This window comes from Chiroxiphia lanceolata, chromosome 10, assembly GCF_009829145.1.
Source record: "Chiroxiphia lanceolata isolate bChiLan1 chromosome 10, bChiLan1.pri, whole genome shotgun sequence".
NCBI lineage: Eukaryota > Metazoa > Chordata > Aves > Passeriformes > Pipridae > Chiroxiphia > Chiroxiphia lanceolata.
The window spans coordinates 12135943-12149026 of record NC_045646.1 but is presented as its reverse complement, the minus strand read 5'-3'; the positions used below and the strand labels follow the sequence as shown (position 1 = coordinate 12149026).

The following is a 13084-nucleotide window of genomic DNA, read 5'->3' as shown; positions in this document are numbered from 1 at the left end:
ACTTTTTTTATCTCCGTATTTTTAAGATGAGCTGAGCTCATTAAACTGAAGTATTTTAATGTCTTGTGTCAATAGAAAATGTTATTTTAATTGTTCAGTAAGAATCAGTTACAGAAATATGGGAAAGAGAGGGAAAAGAGATTGTTTCCCTTTCATGTTCAGTACATTCTTCGTCCTTTTGCTTTTTGATGACTAAACTGTTCTGTATTTGCAATTGAAAACTGTTGATTGGAAACTCTTGTGAGAGTAACACAAATGGGGCTTGATTTTGAAAAATACATTCATGATTGTTTGCCTAATTTGTGTGTGCAATTAGCGTGATTGCCACTGGAAATGGCCATCTGAGAACAGACTGTTGGAGATGTCTCTCTTCTTCTGATCTGTTTTCTCTCTCTTCTCCTTAAGGTGCCAACTTCTATGGTATCTAAATATTACTCATGGCAGTTTAATTTGGTAATATGTTTATTGATCTCCTTTCATCTTTTACCTCTCCACTTGCAGGTGTTTGTTAAAAAGGCTGAGGATGATTATTCCCTTTTGCTTCCTTCTCAAGTCCACTTGACATAATGAGAGAGGTTCTTTCATCTAAGCTGTTGATCTTGCAATTTAGAGAATCAGATCCTACTGGCATCTCTATAGATTCTTAAATGGCCATAGTAATATCTAAGCAGTTTCCAGGCATGCACAAAGGATTACAGCTCTCATCTGTCAAGTCTCTTACTCCCTCCTGAGGAGACCTGTGCTCACAGGGGATGTTTATTGGTGACAAGGTGGAATTGTTTCATTTTGTTTTGTTTTAAACATGATGAATTAAAAAGGTAAGATGGATGAGTGTCTATTCTCGTCAGGGAGCCTGAGAAACCTGCTACAGGTTAGCAATTTGAAGGGTGCATCAGCTCAAGGCATCTTTGAGCTGACTTAGGGTTGGTTCTGTAGGAGCATGCTGTCAGTGTCACAGTTCCTCAGTGTCTTCACTGCTGAGTAAGAGAAAGGGACGAGCTTGTGCTCCCATCATACTCTTATTCCCTCCCTATGCTGATGCTAGAGCTGGGATATAAGCCAGAGCAGGAAACTAACACATTATTCTTATTACTGGTATTTTAAAAATGAATCAATTTTAATCAAATCAGCCTTACCCAAGTCACCATGTGGCCACGCAAGTGCTGCTGCTGTTGTGAGGAAAGCAGCAGGAAAGGTGTAGCAGAAGGCAGGTAGAGGAATGGGTAGCATATCTGGGTTTGAAGCCATGGGGTACTACCCCTCTCCTGGTGACATTCACATCATGTTCATTGTTCCTGAAATTTTCTCCCTCCTGAGATACAAGTAAGTCATGTCTAAAGATGAGGTGCACCTTCCAGTTTGGGATGTGACTCAGATCTATAGTTGCAGAGGTGGGAGAGCTGTGACAGTGCTGCAGAAGATGAATATCCCCTGGCTCATTAATGATGGGATGGAGAACAGACACTGCCTGATTGCTTATTGGCTGTGGTCTTTCATTAAGAGTAAATTCAATTTTCCCAGTATTGACAGCTGCCTGATGGAGGGGTCATGCTATGTGGCAGGCACTGAACTGCCAAGAACAAACACCCAGATATGGCCATATGTCAAGAATGATACCAGCAGTGTACTTCCTTCTTTTCTTCTGTGCTCTCTCTCCTTGTTGAGAAGAAACACCTTCTAGGGATGAGATATTAAATATGCCAACTCTGGCCTGTCTGCTAGCTAGGAAATGCTGGAACATTAATGTACTTTAAGTGGGGAAGATGGTTTTTGTTTGTCCTTGCTCACTCCTGGCCTGGGTTGGGATTGATTTAGTTATGGAATGTAACTTTTTTCCAAAAAGCCCCCCAAACGAAAAAAAACCCTTTGGTTTTTTCCTACCCAGTCTTTCTGATCCTCTCCAAAGCACAAACATTGGAAAGAAACAAGCAAAATATGTTTTGCCAGGGAGCATCAGTTTCTGCGGGCCCCAGCACTGCTCTTCCCCCTGCTCTGTCCAACCAAGGGCCCTCTCCATTGGCACAGCTCACTCAAGCATCTTCCCTCCTCATTCTGAGAGCTGCTCCAGCCCCTTCCAAACATATAATTATAGACATGAAAAAAATAAACTTGTTCTTATTCAGCACCTGATAAAACGGTGACTCAGGCATTTTCAATTTCCATTGGAAATGCAAGTTCTCGCGCATTCGGAGCGCTCACCAGCACGCCTCCTGAATCTTAAAGGGATCTGTGCCTGCCCAGTGGAAGGGCAAAATGGTTACAAATGCAAAATGCCAGGCGGAGGCTTTCACAAGTATCTTCATTTGGCCACATGGTGAAGCAAACCAAGGTTGCTTACCTGTCTCTGCACTTACCCTTGCAATGTAGTTATCCCAGCAAGACCCCTATCTACACCTAGTGGGGGGCTGTGGAGATTTTATCTTCATATTTATCCATTCCTGATAGTCAGGATAAATATCCTGACACCAGCATCAGGTAGCCTGCAGTGGGTTTTGCCAGGCAGACCCCTGCTAAGGGGATCCGTATTCTACCAGCTGTGCAGGAGAGCAAAGCAGCTTGGTGTGTGCAGGGAAACAGCAAAACCAGCAAAAGCACTCATGGCCCCTTGCTGTACCCACTAGACAGCACTCGTGCAGCACCATTGCCTTGGCAGGAGGGGGCACAGCCTGGGCATGGGAGGTCTGAAGGGCATCTACACTCCCGAGTGATATTCTGTGCAGTTTTGCCCTAACACTGCAATGCCATGCTTCATAAAGCCACATAAAGCACAAGAGCAGGAAGAAGAAGTCTTTGAGAAGGCAGTTCCTGGCTTGTCCCTGCAGACAGCTTCATCGAGGTTTCTGCAGGACTTACTGAAGCCAAACCTGTACACAAACTGTGGGGCTTCATATAGGACTGTCCAAGTGCAGCTACATGACCTTTTGATGTATTGGCAGTCAAGTAAAACACAGGGGAACGAGTGAGAGGGTTGGACCGGGCCAACCTGGGAACTAGGAGCTCTCTGGCCACTGGGGCTGCACGTTCAGCCCAGCATTTGAGACAAATGGTGGAGCAAAGGCACCTGATCAGGTTTAGGATGGCCCTTGTGAAAAGGGTGACGACACACTGTTCCTAAAATAAAGATGTTTCTGTGCTGTGTCAGGAGATCGCTTGTATACAGGCTGGAAGGAAGCAAGGAACTTGCTGAAAGGCATAAATCTTTCTAATCACCTTCAGTTGAGTTATTTTTATGCTCAGGGCAGGCAGTGCTATGAATCCCATCCCATTAGGGCTGGAAAAGTGTTAGCCAGGAAGATGGGTGCTCTGGAGCATGAGTGCCCTCTTCCTCCTGCCCACGTGCCCTGTGCCTTGCAAAGAAAATCTCTGGGCTGTGGCAAGACTAGAAGGATAACAGGGGCAGCACTTGAAGCAGCTGTGCCCTATCTCTGGCAGGTTTTGTGAGGGAGGGCTTGAAAATCCTCCTGGTAACCTGGGTAGATGCAGCATGTTTGAGTTTGGTTTAGAATTCATTCATTAAATGTTTTGTTTTATTCCTCTAGAGCAGCCAGAGTTGTAGAATAAATATTTATATAGAAGAGGTGCTGGGTTAAGAAAAGATGGAACAGATGTACAAGTATGTGTTTTTGCCCTTGCTTCTACCTGAAGGTCCCCGAGGACTTAATGCTCCCTATGGGTCCGTTCCAACTCGAAATACTCTACAATTCTACAAGTTTTCTGTCTTATACCCCTTCTGGTCATTAAGTTTTTTTATGTTCTCATATAATTCAGGAAACAAATGCATCCATGAGGCAAAACCCAAGTCCATGCCTGCTTCTCTTTTGTCTTGTACCCAACCTATGCCCAAACTCAGGACATCCTGGCAGCTTTTCACAAGAATATACTGAACCAAACCCTAATTAATGGCTCATCCCTCTTCTCTGAACATTTACACTTGCATCAATTGCTGATGTAGCTTAGTAAACAGGACCCCTCATGGGAAGAACTGTAACATCTCTGAACATGAGCCAAAATCCTTTAATCATAAAGAGATAATCCACTAAGTAATTTGAGCCCAGCAGTCTGCAGGGCATGGGGGAATGCTTTCTGGCTTTGCTCCCACAGATTCAAAAAGTTCTCTAGAAACTGCTGTCCTAGTGAAAGAAACAGAGAGGAGAGCCAGGAAAAGACCACATTTAGATTTGTGTTGGATTTTTTTTTTCCCCATGATAACACAACTTGCTAAGTGGGAAAAAAATACTCTGCTTTTTGTTTTGGTTTGTTTTTTTTTTTCAGTCTGTTGGAGAAAAGTTGACATTTCTTATAGAAAGAAGGATCTTTCCACAGGATATTTTCTATATCTAATTTTCCTCTGGCAAAATGTGGGTGCATTTTTACTGAAGGGAAAAGCCTTTCCCTAAATATTTGAGGATGTAGAAGCAGTGATGCTTTACAAATAATACTCTGTCATGAAATGGCAGGTGACCATGTGTATATTTGTTCATGTGTTCCCAGTGCCTGGAGTGAACTCTCACTGGCTGTGTCATAAGCCTGGTAGTGTCAGCAGAAATGCCTCCCTGGCTCAGACAGGGTGGGATGTGTTTTGGGAGGAAAGGAGTCCAGGGTATCCATCATAAGGTCAAGCAGAGGCTAATGGCTTGCAGGTGATCCCTCTCTGTGGCTCCTGTGACATGAAGCTGCAATAACTCCATTTCTTTTTCTCTGCTGATCAAACATAGAGTTTTTTCCTTATTTCTGGGACGTTGGATGGGGCTGACTCTGTGATCCAGCAGCAGCTGGGAACTCCCTGGTCTATAGATATTTCAGGTGGCATATGGGCCTGTTCCACACAGCAGTTCAAAGGAGGTTTCTGCCTTTTGCAGGGGCTAGAAGGAAATTTGTAGGTAACCTTGCAGAAGAACAACATTGTCCTTCAGCAGGACAGCCGAGAGAGGAGGAGAGGATTGTCAGTGACCCAGGAGCAGGACGTTTGTCAGACCTACAGCTCTTGGCAACCCTCTGGAGTCCCTTAAACAACTGACAAGAGGCTGATAATGGGGGAAGAAAAGAGCCCTGAGATGGTGCTGTGTTGGGGTAGGGCCTCCCTTGACCCTGAGCACTGCTGCAGTCCTATTAGGAGAGGAGGGCACGTTTGTCACCTGAGGGAGTATTGGCCCCTCATGTTTACAAGAGAGCCTTTGCTGTTGCCCTCTGTCAGAGGGGTGGAGGCAGTTGTGGTAGTCCCACCTGTCTCTGTTTAGGTCTTTTTGTGTTAAGCTGCTTTGGGTGATCTTAGGTCAGCAGTGACAGCCACCTTGGAGGCTGAGTCCCTGAGACCTAACCAGTCTCTCACAATGCAGAGCTGGCACCTCCAGTTTAGGGCTCTGTGTCACCTCTGTCCCGTCCTTGGGTGAGTTGCCTTTGTGAGTAACATCTCACAGTGACGCTGTCTCTTGGAGGGTACATTGGCAATCACTGGACTCATACCTCTCCCCATATTCCTTGTAATAGTAGACTTTTGTTTTTAACCCATAAGGATGATTGCAGTCAAACTGGGGACATTAATAGCAGAGATTTGCATAATTTGCTTTAATCTAGCTAGGTCCAGCAGCAATAGCAGTGTCGATGTGTTCATCACATAACCACGTACTCAGAGCAGCCAATGTGCTGGTATAAATTATGCTGCAGTTAAAGCATTTTGATTATTTTTTTCTGCTATTTTTGTTGTCCAGAATAAATAGATCATAGTTAGATGTGCCTACCAATAGCTGAAATACACCCTCAGTTCAGTTCAGTAACATTCTACCTCAACCCATCCTCCATGGGACTTTCCAGTTAAACTTATATCCCATAAGAAGCACCAGGATTACTCCTGTCTTGGACTATAGTTAGTATTCTTCCAGTTAATGTGATCATCCCTAGAATAGAAAAATTTTGAGCACCCAGCTATTTTCAGCCAAGCCCCTGACGTGCCCAGCTTCTACCACTTGAAGGGAATGTCAGATATTTTCACATGACAGAAAAGCGTGGCTGGATTCTTTTCTATAAAATATTCTTAACTTTGTTGTTACTGGTTTTTTATTGGATTTCAATTTCTGCTTATTTGTGAAGCTAGCAAGAGATACAAATCTGCTAGCTAGTTTTTAAAACTATATCCTAGTTTAGGTGCATGTATATGTCTTTTCCTTTAATGATAACCCTCAGCAAACTTGAAAATTAGTGATATAGATTGATAGCTACACCTGGAGTCATCCAGCCTTAAAACATCAGCCCATGTTTTCCATCTTTTATTTAATTGTTGGGTTTTGTCTGTGCTGTAATATACACGGAATGAAATAAAATAAGGAACCGAAAGGAGCATTTTTATGTAATTTGTGATACCTGTTAAAGTGCTTTGCGTGCTTATCAGAATGAATCACTTGTGCAAGATTCTCTGCTCTTTCTGCTTTTTATGACACCGTGAAATATCTACATAATCGGTTTAGGGAACCAAAGTACATACAATAGGGGGAGCAGAGATGCAGATGGGAAATATTTGTAGTGAATTCCTGTGATGGTCAGGAAAGAGGAGCCCATCAAGCCAGTTTTGAAGAATGTCCTCTTGGAGCCAGACTGAACTTGAATGTGTCCTGGTACATTTCCACAGTGAAGCAGAAAATCCCGCAGCGAGGCAGACTGATCGAACCCTGCCAACAGCTCACTCAGCCCGTGCAGGAGCAGCCTCCACACCTCCCGCCTGCAAACTGGGTCTGAGCAGGGTGGGAGTAGCCACGGCTTTAAAATGTTCCTTGCCATATGTCACAGTGCTGCTTGTGCTCGCCAGCCTGACCTGCAGCCGTGCGCAACACAAACAAAATTCGTGTCCAAAAGATCTGTGCCGGGCAGAATGCGGGTTCCTTTTCTCTCTGCTCTCCAAAGCATTCACTGTGCTTTTTCATCTGTAGTTTCTAGTTTTTTATCCCCTGCAAGTCACTAGTGCTTTCTGAAGGCTGGAAAGAAAGAAACAAACCACACCATCCACCTTCTGACTGCTGTCTGCGCTGTGTCTGCCGGCACCACGCAGGTCTCCTGTGGGCATTAAGGCCAATGTCACCCACATCATTACCCAGCTGAGAGGCAGCTGCTGGCAGGGACAGCTGCTTTCTGTGGAAGCAGGGAAAGGCTGAGGCTTCTCAGTGCACAGATGCTTTCCATGAACATATGCTTAATTAAGAGGCAAACTCGCCACCTGCTCTGCAGCGTGGGTATCCAGGCTCCTTTCAGACAGGTATTTGCTTTGCCGGGCACTTACGCTTTTATAGGGGGCTGGAAGTTGTGTTTGTGCAGCTGCGCCTCAAACCCGAGGCATCAGGTGCTGTTAGCAAGCAGAGCTGCCAGCTTCATTAAGGTAATTGTGCCCGAGGCCTTTCCTTCCTTATCCTGGTTTAATGAGGAGGCAAAGCATCCCCCTCGATGCCCCCCGTGGCTGCTCAGCCACATGGCTGCAGGGAGCTGCATGTGGATGGGAACTGGAGTGAGTTTGCCCTCTGCCCCCACAGCTGCTGGGGCTGGGGAGGGTGGTGCTGCCACCACATACAAAGCCCAGCACTGGGAGGGGAAGGTGAGCTCCCAAGGGCACCTTTACTGTTTAAACAAGTATCTTGGCTTCTAAAGATGCAAAGAAATTCATTGCTACCTTTTGAACACTTGCCTCTGCTAGAATGCTGTGTAGTTTGGAACCCATTGTCAGCCCTTCCCTAAGCCTCGGTCTCTCATTCAGCAGCCAAATCCCCGGCAGAGCTGGCAGCGCTGCAGCAACCTGGGCAGGGATAAATGGGCCATGCACTCTGCAGCGTTGGTGGCAGGGACAGATTAACCCTCTTTTGCAGAACTAGTGCAGTGATGGCAGCTGGTGGGTGGCTGAGAGCCCCCTCTCCCTGTGGAGGATAGCCTGAAAATGAGTACTTGGCTTGGGGAGCTCCAAATACCCATGCTGAAACAGAAGTAATTTAATATATCTGCTAAGCCTGGCCTGTTTTCTTTCTCTCCACTGTTCTCTCTGCACCCATTGCAGAAATGCCTTTTCCACAGGGAAATGCATTTTCTGTGCCCAGTTTGTGATGCATGTGACATCTTCAATGAAAATGAACAGTTCTCCTGCAGCATTTTCAGGTTTCTGGGTCCCAAGGGGAGATAATGCACAGGGATTTCAACCTGCAGCCCCAGAATGTCTACCAGCTCTTCAGAGAACACCTGCAGAAATGCAAAATGCACATCTGTGCTCCAATCACGGAGCCATGTTCTTGTGCCCAGCAGGTTTCTAGCCTTTTCATTCATTAAAGATGATTCAGGATGAGGACAATTAATTATTCATTAAGAGTCATTTTGAATTTTCACTAGCTGCAAGAAGGTACCTGTGGGACCACAGGAAAACAAGCATGACAGTGAGACAGGGTCTTTTGCTCCTTGCTGTCATACTGGGTCAGAGCCACCCAAGAGCCTGCCAGACTGGCAGCCCTGCCAGGCCACTACCTCAGTCCCCAAAAGAGGAGGCAGGCACTGGGGACTGGGGGGACTGAAGCACCATTCCAGCCTGCCATGAGCTCACAGAGGCAATGACAGCAGAGCATGAACCTCCAGGGACCCTAAGAGCCTGCTTGGGTTGCTGCGCTGTGTTGCAAAAAGCAAAGCTGTCCTGGACCCATGTTTTTCCAGCTGTGCAGACACACAGAGGAACCAGGGGCTTGTCACTCTGCAGGACACATTTTTCCCTGCTGTGAGGCAGAAACCACCAGCTCAGGTACTGTAAGGTGAGAGGAGGAGTGGGAAGCTCAGAGCCAGCTTATATTAATGGATGTGATGAAGATACCTCTATGTTTCATACCTGAATGAGTTTTAGGTAAGAGGGTTTTTGTGCTGCCTGCAGTCCAGCTGCTGAGGGTGATACCAGCCCGTGAGGCCATGCTGAGCTGCAGGCTGCGTGCTGGGGCTGTCACATAGGAGCTCGTGGCACTGTGTCTGCCTGCGCCAACAACAGCATGAGAAATGTCACTGGGGCTCAGCTTGCTGCTTGCAGCCCTTCTCTAAGTCCAGGGTGACTCCCCAGATTTCAGCTTAAGTAGGAGCAGCATTTGCACCTCTTCTGCTTTTGGTGGAGTATCATGTGCTTGAGCCTGCTCAAGCAAAAGTGGCTGCAGTTGTTCACATTGGTATATCAGGCATTGGCTGAGAAGTCTTTGTAATTAACTAGTACCAAGAAAATGGGAAGAACCCTCTAAAATGAAGCTATCCCATAGAAACCCTAATTACTTTCCCAGCATAAAGCTAATAAGGTAGAGTACTAGCTGTGTTCTTTTTGAGTCATTTGTTTTCCAAATCCAGTTAGTCTTACAGCTGGGCTGTGCCCAGGGTTGAGCTGCAGGTACATAGGAGGCTGTTCTGACTCTTCTGACACCTTGCTCAAAGCAAAATCCATTGGAACAATTGCAAAGAGGAGAGCTCGGTGTTGGCCCACGGAGACTTTGCAGCATCCTGTGTGTACTTATTATTTGCTGTGATCAATGACACTGCAAAGGCCGTTTCCCAGGGTAGGAAACACCTAATTGTATAAACAGGCTATGCCGGGAAGCAAAATAGGACCGGAGAGAAAGTGGTGATGCATTAGAAATAATGGGCTCTATCAGTGTGATTTTGTTGGGGAAGGTAATCTCAAAGATTTATTTAAATAGGGCAGAGATGTGAGTGACTGCTACAGTCTCACTTTGTAATACGTTTGCCCGTCAGAGAGCAGATAGCACTAAAGGCACTGCTTTTTTACAACACGAGTTCATTTAAACCAGGGCTCTGCAGTACTTGTTTGGTGGTGAGATAAAGCAATACCCAACACCTTCCTCTGAGTAGCAGAAATGGGTATTCAGACAGGAACAGCTGCATTTGTGGCTTTTTCTATTCATTTTCTGCAAATTTTAAAGATCATCTGAAGAATAAATATTGAATAGATCTGTTTCCTGAGGGACCTCCCCCCCCCCCCAAAAAAAACCAAACCCACAAAACAACTTAAAAGATTTGCCCCTATGATCTATTCTCAATTCTTGCTGCAGAGTCAGGATGTGGGACCAAGAGAACCACGGAAACTTCCTTTTCCCAGGTGAGCAACTAGCCAGTACAGCACAAACCCATTTTGTTCTGTTAAAACGGAATATAATGCTTGATATTAATGCTGTGGTGGAAAGCTGTATGCAGCCTCTTTCCTAGGTTAATTTCCTATTTTATAGGACAAATTACAAATGTTGGGCTTGCATGACTGGCAGAGCAAGAACTGCTCAAGGCAACATAAATAAATAGCTATGAATAACAGATTGAGCAGGGACTTTCACAGCTTGCAGACAAATGAACAAGCAGTACAGCTGAGGCCAAGCTAGTTAGCTAATGTTTTTCTTTGTAATCTGTGCACCTACATTACGCTGCAGGTTGTAATATCCCCTCTTTGTATAGGATGACTATGCTAAAATAGATGGTAAAAGGGGCAAAAGCTGCCTCCCTAGTAAACTTTGTGTGTGAAACAACTGCAGCTGACTCCTACTTCTGAGTGAGTCCTGGCTGCAGTGACCAGGACCAGGCAGGAGTGAAGGAGTATGTAAGAAGTTGTTGTGTACACCTTACATGGAGGAAAGACGCCCTGAAGCCATCTGGTCTCTCTGTTTAGAGACTTTGTTCTCTGTAGAACGAGGCCAAGGCCTCCTCTGAGGCTCCAGTCAGCTTCTGACTGGGCTGCCTATGGCTTGCTCCAAAGTCTCCATCTCCTTTGGGGTGCTGTCCCCTGGCTGGTCTGGCAGGGCCATTGTGGGGTGCTGCTCTGTGCTGTTACACAGGTGATTTGTTCTGCCCTGTTGCTGGTTGCATTTTCAGCGGAGTGAAGGTGACCTGAAGCGTGCACTTGGATTTCTGAAATAAGTAAAGCAGAGCAAGATGCATGGAAGCAAGTAGGCATTTCCAGTGTCAGTTATGGACCTTTACGTTTAGCAGGGAGCAATTCTAGCTTAGAATTTGCACTCGCATTTGCTAGGTACAGAGCACAAGGGCTGCATGCTGCAAAGGGGAAAGGGAGTTTGACTTAGTGCTGGGAGAACAACAGACCTGGGAGTTTGTGCACTGCAAAAAGTTTGTCACGTTTTGTCCAAAACTCTAACAGAAAAAAACCACACTTTGTTTCTAACTTGTTAAAACTATTTAGAATAAAGTACCTTGAATAAAAGAATAGGCAGGCGTTTGACTGGCAAAGAAATAAATTTTCCTTCCTTTCAGTTCTTCCAAGTTTTTTCAGACTAGCACAGTAAAATATTACAAATTCAACAAATAGTCCAGTCGAACCACATGCAGATATCTTTTTTTTTTTGGTTGATTGTTTTTTTTTGTTTGTGGAGATGATGAGACAGATCATTTCATTGACCTGTCGCCTGTAGCACGGGGCACCTGCGATTCTGTCGCAGAGCTGCCACAACTGCAAAAGCTCAAGAACCGCTTGTGACGTGGAGGGGAAAGCCCTGCTAAGAACGACGCGGAGCTGTCACAGCTCACCGGGAGCAAGCGGTGCTCCGTACAGGGAGAGGAGCCGTGGTACTGCCGGAGAAACTCTTCCCTTAGGAAATGGGCTACGATGGGCGTGGGCACGGTCTGCTGAGGGACGCAGACGGGTGGTAGGACGCGCTGCTGTCGCCCGGGCGGGTGTGAGCGTGTCCCTGAGCACCAGGTGGCAGTGCTGCCGCGGGGACCGCGGGGACACCGCGCCTGCGGGCTGATGGGGCGCTGGGAATTCCCAAACCCCTCCGCCCCCTCCTCTGAGGGCGCTGAGCATCGCTCCGTCCTTTCACCGATTTCCAGGCCGTGCGTATTTTCCAAATTCGAGCCGAAGCTATGTATTTCAAGTTTTTGTTCAGCAGAGAGCCCCGCCCAGCAGGGCTTGAGCCCGACCAGTTGTACCTGGGCTGTGGCGGAGGTGCTGGTTTGCCGCACACAGCGCACCGGGGGCTGCAGATCTGCCGGTGGGTCCGCCCTTCAGCTCCCTCCTTCCTCTGAACGCTGCTGCTCAGGGGAGCATCTCTTGGCTGCAAGCAGCCACATTTCTCTCTAGCTGAGCCTCCAGCAAGTCTCGGCCCCTGGTAAAACCTCCTGGGGCAGCTTTGCTGCCTGTGGGAACCTCAGCTCCTGCTCTGCAGGCAGCGGAGGAGTGCCCGGGTCAGCTCTGTGCAAGGTGAGCGCTGTCAAGCGCCCACTGTAGCTTGGGGAGGTGCTGCTGTCTGCGGATGTCTCGGTTTATTAATACAGATCTTCCAGACCGTTGTAAAAAATTTTTCTCTGCGTTTATACTAGTCTAGGGTTTGGTTTTTTTCTTTGTCTTTTTCTTTTTTTTTCCCCTTTCTTTCTTCCCTTCCTTTTTTCCTTTCCCCCGTTTCCCCCATCCCTCTTATTTCCTTCCCCTTATTCCTCCCCCCTTTCCCCCCGTATTTCTTCTTTTCCTTCTTCCTTTTTTCTTCTTCGTTTTTCTTTCTTCCTTTCTCCTTCTTCTTTTTTTCCCCCTTTTTCTTCATTTTTCTTCTGTTTTATTCTTTTTTTCTTTCTTCTTTTTTCTTCTTTTCCTTCTTTTTTCTTCTTTTTTTTTCCTCTTCTCTTTCTTCTTCTTTTTCTTCTTTTTTTCTTCTTTTTTTTCTTTTTCTTCTTTTTTTCCTTCTGTTTTCTTCTGTTTTCTTCTTTTTTTCCTTCTGGTTTCTTCTGTTTTCTTCTTTTTTCTTCTTAGTCTTTTTTCTTCTTTTTTTCTTATTTTTTCTTCTTCTTTTCTTCTTTTCTTATTTTCTTATATTTTTACTTTTTTCTTCTTCTTTCTTCTCTTCCTTCTTTTTTCTTCTTTTTTTTTCTTTTTTCTTATTTTTTTTCTTCTTTTTTTCTTTTCTTCTTTTTTCTTCTTTTTTCTTCTTTTTTTCTTCTTTTTTCTTCTTTTTTTCTTCTTTTTTCTTCTTTTTTTCTTCTTTTTCTCTTCTTTTTTCTTTTCTTTTTTTTTTTACTTTTTTCTTCTTTTTTCCCCTTCCTTTCTCTTCCTCTTATCCTTCCTTTTCCCTTCCTTTTCCTTTCTATT

At 45.5% G+C, this 13084-nt stretch overlaps 1 protein-coding gene across 4 annotated transcripts in view; it reads left to right on the top strand.

Moving 5' to 3' along the window:
• The window catches only part of FGF12 (fibroblast growth factor 12), a 224307-nt gene that overhangs the window by 95478 nt on the left and 115745 nt on the right, over positions 1-13084 (top strand). Inside the window, exon 1 of one of the 4 annotated variants that reach the window (XM_032697748.1) lies at positions 8603-8755. The exons of 2 other annotated variants lie outside the window; for them this stretch is intronic. In XM_032697748.1, coding sequence (XP_032553639.1) covers positions 8659-8755 — 97 coding nt within the window. In that variant the 5' untranslated portion in view covers positions 8603-8658. Of the gene's footprint in view, positions 1-8602; positions 8766-13084 lie in introns of those variants that run through there. One more of the 4 variants, XM_032697751.1, reaches the window with a different exon arrangement.